The 13,847-nt window shown below is 34.6% G+C and overlaps 1 protein-coding gene across 10 annotated transcripts in view; it reads right to left on the bottom strand.

The window, feature by feature from the left end:
* PRKD3 (protein kinase D3) overlaps positions 1 to 13,847 on the bottom strand; it is a 74,153-nt gene that overhangs the window by 22,651 nt on the left and 37,655 nt on the right. For all 10 annotated transcript variants that reach the window (XM_063789133.1, XM_063789135.1, XM_009442300.5 and 7 more), the window contains 6 exons: positions 12,920 to 13,112; positions 9,264 to 9,341; positions 6,469 to 6,652; positions 4,586 to 4,709; positions 2,471 to 2,548; positions 1,122 to 1,398 (listed from right to left, as the gene is read on the bottom strand). In XM_063789133.1, the coding sequence (XP_063645203.1) occupies positions 1,122 to 1,398; positions 2,471 to 2,548; positions 4,586 to 4,709; positions 6,469 to 6,652; positions 9,264 to 9,341; positions 12,920 to 13,112 (934 nt within the window). The remainder of the gene's footprint in view (positions 1 to 1,121; positions 1,399 to 2,470; positions 2,549 to 4,585; positions 4,710 to 6,468; positions 6,653 to 9,263; positions 9,342 to 12,919; positions 13,113 to 13,847) is intronic.

Here is a 13,847-nt window from a genome sequence, read left to right as displayed (position 1 = left end):
ACTTACACCCATTCCAACCCCAAATCAGTACTGAACACCAAACATGTACACAGTTGTCATGATCCTCATCACACTTGTCTCAACTAAATAATGTTACCCCTCCACCACTCCCACTGAGATCTGCCTACTGTATTTCTACCTGAGGTTCAAATCAGGTTCTTCTATGAAGTCTTGTTTACTCTTCTGTCTGTATCTCAGTTTTTTAAGTAATGTATTCCTCACTTTTGCACTGTACTGCTTTATGCTACCATCTAATACCTTTATATATCCCATCTCTCCCTAAAGAGCTTTTATGATTTCTGTATTTATTTTGTATTTTAGCTCAGGGCCTAGCATAATAGTTGTACAAAATAATACAGCTGAACTAAAATAAACTACATTTGGAAAGTTGTTGATACTTATTTCAATTTGAGTATATTTCTCAAATGAATGACTTATGTGTCCCCATAAGCAACATAATGTTAATGGGGGAGAAGTGGCATTATAGTGACCTTTCGATTGTTAACTGTTTACTTTTGAAACTTTATCCAATTTAGGCTTAATTATATAAGTTTTGTTGGTGCAAAACATGTTTCAGTGATTTTTAAATATTTCTGTATGTTTTAATACAGCATTTCTGACTTCACAGATTTCATGAGTGTGATGTGAACCATAATACTTTATTGCCTGTTTATATCCCACTATAAAGCAAAATATTAATACCAGTAGCAGGCATAATCCAATGAGACTTTACGGATGCCAAGCACTGTTCTGTATCTTACAGGTTCTCTTTCATTTAATACTGACAACCTTATGAAGTACTTACTACTACAGTGAGGTGAAGTACTTACTACTACAGTGAGGTAAAGTACTTGCCTGATCATATAACAGATGGTATAGCCAGGATTTTCATGTAGGAAAACTGACTCTGGAGCCTAGCACTGGGCATTGTATGTACGTATATATACTATAACCAATATAATTTTATAAAAGAGTTAACTAATTGTATTGGTTACTAAAGTATTGGTTACTAAAGACTAAGCTTAGGATGAACATTAAAAGGAACAAAGGAACACAACCATACCCACAAAATGCTTAAGAACTAAAGAGGAGAAAAAGCCATCAAGAAGTTTATTGCTTACTGTGATCTTTCCCTTGCCCTGGAGAAGTGCAAACACTTGCTTGAGGAGTAACAGGCATGAGGGCTTGGCGAATTGCTTTTTCCCAGCTCTGTGCTACATCAAGTCCAACTCCAGTGGCAGCAAGAACAGGATTATGAGAGCTGTCCCCATTGTTCTCACCAACGAAGTATACCATAGTATCAGTAATGATTTCAAAACAGTGTGGATTGCTGCCTTGTGAAATGTTTGTGAAATCTCGTGGTGAAGATATGCGGAGAATTTCTGAAAGTGGAATTTCCTGAAGTAAAAAATTAAGCATTGAAAAATAAGAATAGATCTTTGTTTTTATTTTTAAATACACTAAAGAACCAGAGATATGCATTTCAATGAATGCCATTAAGACGGACACAAGTATGCAACATTTAATACACAGTTGAGTCTTATGACATGGCCTGTCTTGAATGAGCTGCAATGTCCAGCAATGCCAGAGGCAGAGCATGGACTATGATAACTAAGCCAGTAGCAGATCATTAGGATGCAAGGAAGGAGAAGATATAGGAGAGTAATCTGCCACTATATCCAACACTTGTAACTTCCAACTGTCATTAATTCAGCTTCACAACTACTTATCTAGTGACTGTAGTCTACAAGATATAGCCCCAAAGCAAGTAAGAAGCAGAAATAATGGCAGAAAAAGCAGAATCTTGGTCAGCTGTTTAAGCCACTCCCATTCTGGTTCTGTCCACTGGAGTAACCTGTAGCAATCATTATGTTTTTAGTCCACTTCCTAAGGCAAAAAAAAAAAAAAACTTACTAAAAACAAACAAAAAAACACCTGCTCAAAGCAAGCCATTAGTTCCCATTCTCTCTTACTGACCTAACTGCTTGGTTATAATCTTGCTTGCTATCAGTTTGTGATGTGGCAAAACGTGGAATAAGCCAAGCAAGGAAGACTGTAAAAAGGAGATTAAGAGCCAAACAAGCAATTGGGAATTGGCACCCAAGGTAAGGTGGAAGGTGGGAGAAATACTAAATACCTCACTGACCTCTTCAGGACAGGCAATGATGATGGGACTTTCTAAGCAGTCTAATCTAAATCATAGTATCCAGAAGGAAAGCAGCAGCAACCTGACAGGCAAGCCAGAAATAAATAAATACACGACAACAACAAACAGTCTGGAAGGAGAGCTGCTGTGGGGGAGTGAAATTTGGTATGGGAAATAGTTGCTTCAACAAGGAACCTAACAGTGACTTCTATAAACCATACTAGCTAGAGTCATATATATTCAAATATAACAGTTAATGAATATTATCTGAAAAAAACATACACTATCTTAATGCTTATATTTTTTAAAGTGTAAAATCCTTACCTTATAATACTTTGATCCAGATTCATTCTGAAATAATGTTAGACATTTGCTGTCAAGTCTCCAATAATGCCTCTTTCTCTATAAAATGAAGATTGGAAAACTGTGAGGTTCAAAAATGATTCCTCCAAAGTGCTTGTACCTAACTTTTCCCTTCATTTACATTCATAAATTTGTATTTTTGAATAACTTTAAGATTCATGAGGTTCAAAATTCTCAAGATATAAAAAGGATGTATGGTGAAAAGTATCACTTCCACCATCACTCATCCCCACTCCTCACCCTTACTCCAGGCAAAGCATGTTATCAGGTTTCTGGGAATCCTTGTAGAGAATTTCATACATGCACACATGAATACATATATATATATGACACATACACACACACACATAAAAATATGTAATTTACCTATAGGCTATATTTCTAGAAGTTGATTTGCTGGGTCAACAGACATGTGCACATGTAATTTTGCCTGATAGTGTTATATTATTCTACACAAGATTTGACCCAATTTATAGTCTCTTCAGCAACGTATGAGAGTCCCTAGTTACTCACACCCTCATTAATGCAGTATGGTATTAACTTTTTGATCTTTGCTATACTGAAAAATAAACACTGGTATTTCAGTGAAAGGTTAAAGTGATATTCCTTTTATCATAAATGAAATCAAGTTCTTATGTGTAAGAGTCATTTGTATTTCCTGTGAAACTCTCTGTTCATATTCTTTGTCCATTTTCCTATTGTGTTATGTTCTTTTTCTTATCAATTTGTTGGCATTCTTCACATCTTATGGAATTAACCCTTGTTTAGAATGAGCTGAAAATATTTTTTCCAGTTTCTCATTTGTCTTTGCTTTTGGATTTTGCCACATATAATTTTTTAATGAGATTGAATTTATTGATCTTTTATTCTTGAGTTTGTAAAATAATTCTCCCAAAGTTTCTTCTGTTTAATTTCTTTACACTCAAATCTTTGATACATTTAGGTTTATTATGTATAAAGTATGAGGTGTGTGTGTATATATATATATATACACATACACATATATATACACATATATATACATATATACACATATATATTCATATACATACATATATATAACTTTATTTTTTTCAAAATGGCTAGATGCTTGTCCCAACACCATTTACTGAATTAACTACTTTCCCCATTAATTTGATGTAAAAGCACCTTTGATATACCATTAAATTCGCAAAGGTAGGCACACCACTTCAAGTTACATTCGCAAGGATATGAACTATAAATAAAACACATACACACTGCAGTCTATACTGTTCTTATCATACAAAACTTTAGGCCAGCTAAATGTATTGGGTACTTCATTTTATTCTTAAAAGGTTTATTAGAAAGCTTGTTTCAATAATCTACTCAGCAAACTTTAAAAATAAAATACTAGCTACTAACATTTATTGAGTGTTTCTGTATGCCAGAAACTGTTCCAAGATCTTCTCATATATTAACTGATTTGGATTTATTAGGTGGTTACCATTATTATGCCACTTTTACACAAGGAAACAAAAGCATAAAGAAACTAAGTAACTTTCCCAAGTTCATATAGTTTTATAGTAAGTTACAGAGACTTAGGCAGTCTAGCTCCAAAGTCTGTGTTCTTAGTTATTACACTACGCTGATTCTTCAAATCTATTGTCTTTCTAGTAGAATGTCATCATTCCTCGTCTTTGCTGGATCTAAAAAAAAACCTTGCATATTTACACTAAGTTAAAGTCTACATAAAACCAAACATGCTTCCTTCCTATCTTTGGTAATAAGATGACTTTTTAGATGAAGTCTTAGTTCCTTCTATCTCTATTTGTGGCTCCACTGTGTTTCGAGTTAATTATTTTTTATTGTGGAACAATCCCAGATCCTTTTTGAATACTGACTGCTCTACCAGTTTGTAAAGACAATACATTAAATATTCTGCGTGTTAAAAATTCCTTACAAATTTAACTATAATTCCAGTGCATCTTTTACAAATTGCTGTGGTGTATATAATGTCTTAATATGTATCTCATCATCATTTTGATTTAAAAAATGCACAGAATGAAACTCATAACAAAGTCTTACTAGCATATTCAAATGTATTTGATTACTGACCAGGTTATCCCTGCTGGTGTAATGGACCATCCACCCTTCCTTCACCATTGTGCTGCTCTTCCTCTTTGTGTGCTTGATGGATTGTACAACCCTCATTAGCGGAATATTATTGCTTGTTGATGGACTAAAAAATATTTAAAATTTGTAAGTTTGTGTAGATTTTTTAAAAATCATATAAATACTGTAGGAATATGAAGCCTTTCTAAAGACAACTGAGCTAAAATTTTTCAAAATATCTTAGTAAAAGAAACAATGGCTGAAGAAAAATTAATCCTGTTATGATGATACATAAAAGATTCTATTTTAAGCTAATATTTTAAATCCTATTTACTTGTCATGAATGTTTTCTGGAGGGCCACAAAAAAAAAAATTAAAAACAATGAGCGGAATAGAAAGTACCCTCCCAAACTGGAATATTTGGAGCCCAGGAGAGGGTCTCATCTGGGCTTGCTGTTGAAGAGTTTTCCTGCCCTAGGCAGCATGATGGACTAGCAAATCCACAACAAGGCAAAATACAAGTATATATAACTCGAATTCACATGGCTCAAATGTCAAATCCAGTTAATCATGTTGTTAGCAAAATGTACTTCTACTAGAAGGTATTTAAACGAAAATGATTTACAGATACTAATTAAGAAAATGTAATAAGTCAAATCAGGTAGCACTGAAACATGGCTCAATAAAATTTGGGATGTATGCATAAAATACACTGTTTTGAAATGTGAACCTCAAACAGTTAAATACTTTCTTTTTTAAACTACGAAGTATTCATGATTAAGAAACTAGCTAGGTTCACCGGGCGCAGTGGCTCACGCCTGTAATCCCACCACTTTGGGAAGCTGAGGTGGGCAGATCACAAGGTCAAGAGATCGAGACCATCCTGGCCAACATGGTGAAACCCCGTCTCTACTAAAAATACAAAAATTAGCCGGGCATGGTGGCAGGTGCCTGTAGTCCCAGCTACTTGGGAGGCTGAGGCAGGAGAATCGCTTGAACCTGGAGGCAGAGGTTGCAGTGAGTGGGGATTGTGCCACTGCACTACAGCCTGGAGACAGGGCGAGATTCTGTCTCAAAAAAAAAACAAAAAACAAAAAACAAAAACCAACTAGCTGGGTTCTGGAATAGTCTCCAAAATGGCTAAACAAAGATTTTGTTAATAATGCTAATGATAGTAATAACTGTTATTTAATGATAAGCCAAACTGAATAAATGACAACTCAGCCATCTGAGACTGAAATAAATGACTCATTTTCTTTAAGTAACTCTGTTTCCAATGAAAAACAAAACCTGCCAAAATGGGGACATTTTGCTACAAGGTAGTATATCATTTAGGCTACAAAAATTGAATTTCTATGAACATAGTGGCATATTTAGAATGGTTTTACAGTCTAGTAGTATTTTTACAAAATGCTAATAGTCGGATTAACTGTGGCAATATGAAAACTGCCCTCAACTTCATCACCATTATCCTTGTGCAACATCTTCATGAGTATATTCTTTATTGCCATTTCTACTACCAGTTAAAGCTCCCTGTGTGAAAAACAGGTTGCTTTAACTGAAAGTTCAATACTGACACCTTGCAGTGGCTGTTCCACAACTAGGTTTTACATCTAGACCATACTTAAAGCATTTTTCTTTAAGAACAAAAAACAAAAAACAAAAACAAAAAAACAAGGATTCTCATACCTCCCCATCTTGAGTGGATGGCAAAGGTGATATAATTTATTTCAGAAATACTACATTGCATGTAAAAGAATTAGCCACAATTTATTTAGATTTTAAATTACTTTTAAGGTCCCACTTAAAGAGACGTGGCTTTTTCTTAATGAGATCCTGAACTGACCTTGCATCTGGAAGTAGCTTGTAATATGTATATATATTACCTGATTGTTTTAACGGCTTCTTCATCTCTTTCCACATCGAGATCAGATGGATCCAAGAAGAACATCTTATCTTCTGGGGGTGATGGCTCTTCTGTGTCATCCAAACCCCGACTACTATCACTATTTATGTCATTATTGTCAATATCCATTGGTATATCTGTATCTGTTCCCAGACTGGAAGGTTCTGGGAAAATTTTAAATGAATTTCAGAGTTTTATATTAATAGAGGAAGTCCATTAAATGTGAAAAAAGTCTTAAGAGTCTTAAAATGTAAGAAAATATCTTTATGAGTTAAGTAAAGTATTTCTCTCTTTTTTTTTTTTTTTTGAGATAGAGTTTCACTCTTGTCACCCAGGCTGGAGTGTGATCTCGGCTCACTGCAACCTCTACCTCCTGGGTTCAAGCGATTCTCCAGCCTCAGCCTCCTGAGTAGCTGGGATTACAGGCGCCCACCACCACGCCCAGCTAATTTTTGTATCTTTAGTAGAGATGGGGTTTCGCCATGTTGGCCAGGCTGGTCTCGAACTCCTGACCTCAGGGGATCCACCCACTTCGGCCTCCCAAAGTGCTGGGATTACAGGCGTGAGCCACCACGCCTGGCCTAAGATAAAGTATTTCTTAAAGAAGATACAAAATACACAAATCATAAGGCACAAAGTTAATTAATTTGATTACATTAGAATTTTAAATTTCCACATGGCAAAAGATACTATAAATGCGGATAAGCCACCACCATTATGGTCAACTGATTTTTGACAAGAGTGTCAAGAAAATTCAACGGGCAAAAAATAGTCTTTTAAGTAAATGGTGCTAGGATAACTGTATATCTACATGCAAAAGAATGAACATATAAATCATATATAAAAATTAACTCAAAGTGGATCACATAAAAATCTAAGAGCTAAAACTATAAAACTCATAGGAGAAAGCATGAGAGTAGATCTTTGTGACCTTGATTAGGCAAAGCTTTCTTAATACACCAAAAAGATAAGTGACAACATAAATAAATAAATTGGATTTCATCAAAATACAAAACTTCTGTGCTACAAACAACACCTTACGAAGTGAAATGAAAGCCCATAGAATGGGAGAAAATATAAGCAAATCATATGCCAGATAAGGGACTAGTATCCAGGGTATTTAAAAATTCTTACAGCTCAATGAAAAATAAACAGATAAGTAACTTAAATGGGCAAAGGATCTGAATAGGTGTTTTTTTCAAACAATATATACAAATGGCAAATGAACACATGAAAAGATGCTCAATATTATCAGCCACCAGGGAACTGCAAATGAAAACTACAATGAGATATCACTTCGCACTACCTAGGATGGTTGTAATCAAAAAGATATACAATAACAAGTGGTGGTAGGGATGTAGAGAAATCAGAATCCTCATAAACTGCTAATGTAAAATGGTGCATTTCTTTGATTACTAGTGAGTTTGAACATCTCATTAGTAATCAAATGCACATTAAGATAAATATAAATGGTGTTTCGTATCCATTTGTTAAAAGGTAGAAAAGCACGAAAACACAAATACATGAAGTATAAATTTATAGAAGACTTTAGTCATAGACAAACTATACTAATTCAGATTAACCGAAAGAGAAAACCAATCATGCTCTGTCAAGGTGTTAATCAGTGCTATGGTCTGAATGTTTGTTCCCCTTAAAAATCTTAACTCCCAAGGCAAGGGTATTAGGTAGTGGTGGGTCTTTGGAAGGTGGTATCTTTGGGATGGGTGCCCTTATAAAATACGTCCACAGGAGTTCCTTCTCCCATTCCACCATGTGAGAATGCAACTACAAGGTGCCATCAACCAGGAAACGGACCCCCCTCACCAGACACAGAATCTGCCAGTGCCCTGGACTTCCCAGTCTCCAGAACTATGAAAAATAAACTTCTGTTGTTTATATGCTACCTAGCCTATGGTATTTTGTTATAGCAGCACAAACAGACTAAGACAACCAAGAACCATAGAAAACAAGCCACAAGAGAAAATGTTAATTAAACTCTCCCCAAGAGAATTTTCATTCCTTTTATGCTTTTCCTTTTACAGAACTACTTACATAAAATTTTTACCAGTCAAGTAAATTGTTAAAGGAAAATTATGCTGAAAGTCTAGAGTCCTTACTGCTTCCTTCCAAAAAAAGGTAACTGCCTTGCTTAGTATTATCTTGAAAAGAAAAAAAAAGACCCCAAAGGGAAAATGGACAACGATTATTTGACAGAGAAAGGGACAGTGAGGCAGTATAGTGTGTTCTAATCACTAGGGACTAAGGAACCAGACCATATGGGTTTAACTTCCAGCTCTGCCACCTACTGGCTATATTTCTGGGGCAAGTTATTTCATGTATTTGTGCCTCAGTTTACTCATCTCTTAGTACCTACCTCAAAGGGTTGTTCTTAGGTTGAAATGTCAATATATTTAAAGAGTTTAGAACAGTGCCTGGTATAGCAAGCAGTTAGTATATATTAGAACTATGAAAGAATAGAGACAAGAGCAGGGTTTTAAAACAAGTTCTTTTATGTCTAAAAATGAAAGAGGATATGGAGTACCACTGGCTATATTAGACTACAAAGTAACAGGTGGCCAGAGGAAAGACGGGAAGGCATGATTACTAATAAATGTATACTGTCAGTGGTCTGTGTATTTTGTTTGATTATTAAATCAGAAGAAAATCTTTAAGAAACAAAATAAATCAGGAAAACAGAACCTTATCCAAAGATAATACACCAAAGAATCATGGCCTTTTCTGATCTTTCACAAAAATTAAGAAAAATAATTTTACCTCCATTGAAAGTAACCTCTCCAAGGCAGTCTCTTGGTACTTTTGATGCACAGCGTTTATGGCAGTTGAATTTGCAATCTAAAATGAAAACACTCAGCATATTAATTTATGTAAAAGTCAAGCAGTATCAGATATGGTTAGACTTTCTTTAAATCACTCACAAACAGAATATTATTAGTAATGATGATATTAAAATAATAACCACCTACAAGTCACTTTAGCACCCCTCTGCACCCCCCCATCATTTTCTTCATTTGTATAATGAGGCTAATACCATGTGTACAACACCGCCGAAATGTACTGGCAGCTCCATATTTCCTTCTCTTATCTCATCTCATATTCATCTTTCCACATCTCCCATGAGAGTTTCTCAAGCTCATTAAATTCCTATCCAACATATGTCAGATACATACGTTCAATTCCTAAGAATCAGGACCTAATGTATATGCAGGAAAGAGACTGAGATCCAACAAACATTTATGAGGAACCTAATAAGGGCTTTCACATACAACCCTGTGAGGAAGGACTGAGTTTCTCCAGCACAAGGCCTCCCACTTTTACATAATGGTTCTCTTCAGCCTAAAACAAACCTCAGAGTTGATAGCATTGCAGATCAGTGTCAGGTACAATCTGTCCAAAATTACTGTATAACACAGTGGTTCTCAAACTATGGTCCCAGATCAGCTTCATTAGGAAACTTGTTAGAAATGCAAATTCTTGCGCCCTATCCCAGACCTACTATATCAGCAACTCTTAGGGGGTGGGAGGGTAGGGCTGAGCTCTGTAAGTCATACTGAAGTTGAGACCCACTGGTCTAACTATGTCTAATACCACCTTTGAAATGCATCTATGAGTAATAACTGAGTAAAAATAACTTTAAGTCCTGACTTAGAATGTTTTTGTAATCCTTGTGAGTCAAGACAATCCTGGGTATCACGCCAACAGCACAGGCTAAAGATCATTATATGACATAAGCCCCATGAAATGTATAATTTGGTAGAGAATAAAATTTACTTTAAAACACTATCCTTGTTAAGACAGGCCCTAGGGAAAATTCATGTGATATTAATATTATCTTGCACTATCTCTTAAACAATAGATTTGTGTTTTATCTCATGAACTTTGCAAACTGTGAAAACAACAAGGTTTCCATTTTCCCTTTGAAAACTCAGGCCGGGTGCAGTGGCTCACACCTGTAATTTCAGCACTTTGGGAGGCCAAGGCAGGTGGATCACTTGAAGCCAGGAGTTTGACACCAGCCCGGCCAACATGGCAAAACCCTGTCTCTACAAAAAAAATACAAAAATAAGCTGGGTGTGGCAGCACCACTGCACTCCAGCCTGGGCGACAGAGCAAGACTCTGTCTCAAAAAAAAAAAAAAAAAAAAAAAATTCAGAGCCGAATTTGTGGACTACCTGCAAGTATGTAGGTTTGAATGGCAGGCAGGCGGTTTTAGTTCTCTATGTCCTTACCCATGTTCTTATTAATTTCCTTATGCTCTCTTATACTTTACATACGCTTTTAAGCTACCTTGAAGTTTTTATACATCAAAATAGAAAATAAAGACAAACAGATTAATGAATTCTTAGAATTGTGTATTTTCTCAAATGATCCAGTATAATGGTTTTATCTTAACAAAATCATTTTTCTTTTGTAGACTGACAAATGAAAATATTTTTATTTTTTAAGTATCTTAATTCATACTATTAAAATAGGGAAATCACTGAATTATAATTATTTTAATAAATGAAATAGCTTAGCTATACTGAAATAAAACCTACCATTTTCTGAACCAATATAAGCATAAAAGATTCTTCTTCCAGAACCCTAAAAAGTTGAATAATCCAGTAGCAGAATTAACAGGTTTATGTAAAAATTCATTTGTATTTATTTTAGTTCCTCTACAAAATACTGTACTTTTCTGCATATGGTTTAAGAATGTTTCTGTTCTGCTTAGCAGAGCAGCAATATTAACTACTTTCATTAAGATTATTTGTTGGCTAGAATATGTACATCTGTTACTAATGTTCTTTCCCAAAACATTTCCCAGTGGCTGCTTGCCAATACATTTTTAGGTTGATATTTTAAAGTATTAATTTATGTAGTAACTCATATTCAAAGCAAGCTGTTGAACTAAAATTTCATCATGTTATAATGCCTAATAGTTATCAAATACCTGACAACAAATGTATAACCTATTCCCCATTTAATGTTCTTGTGTGCTATCATACACTGTCAAGAAAAGCTTTATTTTATTATTATTATTATTTTTTAATTACACTTTAAGTTTTAGGGTACATGTGCACAACGTGCAGGTTAGTTACATATGTATACATGTGCCATGCTGGTGTGCTGCACCCATTAACTTGTCATTTAACATTACGTATATCTCCTAACGCTATCCCTCCCCCCTCAGAAAAGCTTTATTTTCTTATATGCTTAAGCTTATATACAATTATCTTACTCTATCTTGTAAGCAAAAATTTCTTGTTACAAAACCCTCAACCCTAATGTTTTATTTAGATCACTTGATAATTCAATTCCACAAATACTTCTACTATATAAAAAGTACAATACCAAGAACGGCTAATTACATGAAAAAAGTATATAAGATTATAGTTAGACTACTTATATCCTATCCTGGCTCAATGACTAATAATCTAAGACATTTACATTCTATTTTAGTTTTCACTCTACTGTGAAAAGTTTCTACTGTACAGCATTGCTGAGAAGATATGAGACAAAAAGATAAAATCATCTTTAAAAAGCATAAAAGCATTATATAACTATAAGCAAATAATTATTCCAGTATGCTGTTAAAAACTTGTTTCATTAAGAGATGTTTTGAGAATACTATAAAAGTGTGCTGGGTTAGTATCCAAATACGGGTGGGTCCCTATCATAATTTCAGTAGCTTTTATTACGTCCTACCTATTTCAGGGTGATTATTCTCGGGAATGACAATTTTTGTATAATTCTCCAAACTACATACTTAAAAACAAAAAACAAAAAACCCCCAAAACTCTTGCAGTATGCTTATATGTGTGTGTAATAAATGTTTAATGAAAAGAGGAAAGCATTATTTTTTTTTATTTTGTTTAGTGTCTGGTCTGGAATCAAAAAGACATAAAACCTCAAGTATTAGCTTTGCTGCCTACTAGCTATTCTGTATTGGGAAGTGATAAGCATACAGGTGAAGAAGCCATCCTCAGAGATCCACATTCTAGTTTTTCTGTTTACTAGCTACATGATCTTAAGCAAGTTACCTAATCTATGTCTATAAAATGAAATATGACTCCTATTATTACTAACTCCTATTACTAGTACTCCTATTACTATTAGTAGTTAATAGTAATAATAACTCCTATTACTACTAGTATACTAACAAAAGCATAATTCACATACAATTGCTTTGAAGACTGAGCATGTAAAGGTTTACTGTTCTACTATAGTGCCTGGCACCTAACACACACTGCAGATAGTAGTAATAGTAGTTTACACACACATTTATATTTTGTTTATATTTCTCTTTCCTTTATATAACAATTATGAGAATAATTTCTTTGGCTAATGCTTCTGAAATATAAATATTTTAAGCCTATATATAATAACAAAAACAGACATAAATTTTAATTAGGGAAAACACCTAATCCTACCTTTACACTGCATTCCTTGGCGAAAGAGGCCTTTCAGTAACCGCTTGCAGTACTGACATATCGTGGGACGGGTGTAAGAGTGAACAGCAAATGTGTGTGGAACTTTCACTCTGCACATTACCATCTTTTCCATCCAGATTGGGCGACCACTCCAAGAAGGAATTCTCTTACTTGGTTCCTGGTGGACATGTGACTATAACATAAGTAATTTTCATAAGTGTAAGTCAATATTAAAAACAGAGTGGTGGGAGCAGAGCTTAACCACAAGAATCATTTATTTCAAACACTAAAGCCAAAAAACTCTAAAAATGTTGTTCTCAGCAGTTTCCTTTGCAATGTTTAATTTACCAATCTTTGAATGAGAAAAATGCAGATTCTTTTTGCTAATATTTATGCTTAAAAAAATCTAAGATATGTTAATTCTCAGGTATATATTCACTGATTATTATTTGCCAGGCACATTTCAGCACTTTACAAATCAAATACACAAACTTTAAAACAAATAAATGAAGAAAGTATTATTGCTGCTCATTTTGCATTACTGAATGTGACATCTGAATATATTTTGAAACACATTTTAGATTTTCAAATTTATCTTAATACTAAAATATGTACATACATTTTAAGTCTAATTAATAATGATAAACAATGGCAGATACAAAACTAATTAAAACAAGTTTCAGTAATTCAGCTTTAAGAAGAAGTAAACTTTGTTTACCCATTTTGGAGACTATTCCAGAACCTAGCTAGTTGGTTTTCTGCCTGGTCTTCTGGCCAGGCGTGGTGGCTCACGCCTGTAATCCTAACACTTTGGGAGGCCGAGGTGGGCGGATCACCTGAGGTCAGGAGTTCAAGACCAGCCTGACCAACATGGAGAAACCCCGTCTCTACTAAAAATACAAAATTAGCCAGGCGTGGGGGCGCATGC

This window comes from Pan troglodytes, chromosome 12, assembly GCF_028858775.2.
Source record: "Pan troglodytes isolate AG18354 chromosome 12, NHGRI_mPanTro3-v2.0_pri, whole genome shotgun sequence".
Lineage (NCBI taxonomy): Eukaryota > Metazoa > Chordata > Mammalia > Primates > Hominidae > Pan > Pan troglodytes.
This window is presented reverse-complemented; position numbering and strand designations above follow the sequence as displayed.